Here is a 728-nt window from a genome sequence, read left to right on the forward strand (position 1 = left end):
TACAGGGGCGCAGCTGCTGCAGCTGCTGCAGCTGCTGCAGCAGCTGCTGCTGATGGAAGCTCGCCTCGATATATACACGCAGCAGCTGATTGACCTGATAGCAGTTGCTGCTGCATCTGCTGCAGCAACAAAACCCTCAGCAGCAGCAGCAGCAGCAGCAGCAGCAATAGCAGCAGGAGCAGGACCAGGATCCTCCTCCTCAGCATCAACAGCAGCAGCAGCAGCAGCAGCAGCAGCAGCAGCAGCAGATACACTCGCGCTGCTGCCTGACGGCTTCTTTACTGCTCTCGTGCAGGCGTTGGGGAAGCAGCAAGCGAAGGCAGCAAACGTGCTGCTGCAGCAAGACCTCCTAGAGGTCAAGCTCCTGCTGCTGCTGCTGCTGCTGCTGCTGCTGCTGCTGTTGCTGTTGCTGTTGCTGTTGCTGTTGCTGTTGCTGTTGTTGTTGTTGTTGTTGTTGTTGTTGGTGGTGGTGGTGTTACTGCTGCTGCTGATCGTGCTGCTGCTGCTGCTGTTGATCGTGTTGCTGTTGCTGCTGCTGCTGCTGGTGTTGCTGTTGCTGTTGCTGCTGCTGCTGCTGCTGCTGCTATTTTATATAGAGTTGTGCATATATTGTGTTGTCTTTTGCTGCTGCAGTGTCTGGGTAACTCTGCTCTACACCGCAGCAGCAGCAGCAGCAGCAGCAGCAGCAGCAGCAGCAGTTTATCTCATTTTGCCTGCGGCCAGCTGCT

General features: G+C 56.0%; 1 protein-coding gene across 1 annotated transcript in view; it reads left to right on the forward strand.

The window, feature by feature from the left end:
* The window catches only part of EMH_0069930 (uncharacterized protein), a gene marked incomplete at both ends in the record, with an annotated part of 3,101 nt that overhangs the window by 1,885 nt on the left and 488 nt on the right, over positions 1-728 (forward strand). Inside the window, one exon of the mRNA XM_013498919.1 lies at positions 1-405. Coding sequence (XP_013354373.1) covers positions 1-405 — 405 coding nt within the window. The remainder of the gene's footprint in view (positions 406-728) is intronic.

Source organism: Eimeria mitis, genomic scaffold (genome assembly GCF_000499745.2).
Source record: "Eimeria mitis Houghton genomic scaffold, Emh_scaff3828, whole genome shotgun sequence".
Classification (NCBI taxonomy): Eukaryota; Apicomplexa; class Conoidasida; order Eucoccidiorida; family Eimeriidae; genus Eimeria; species Eimeria mitis.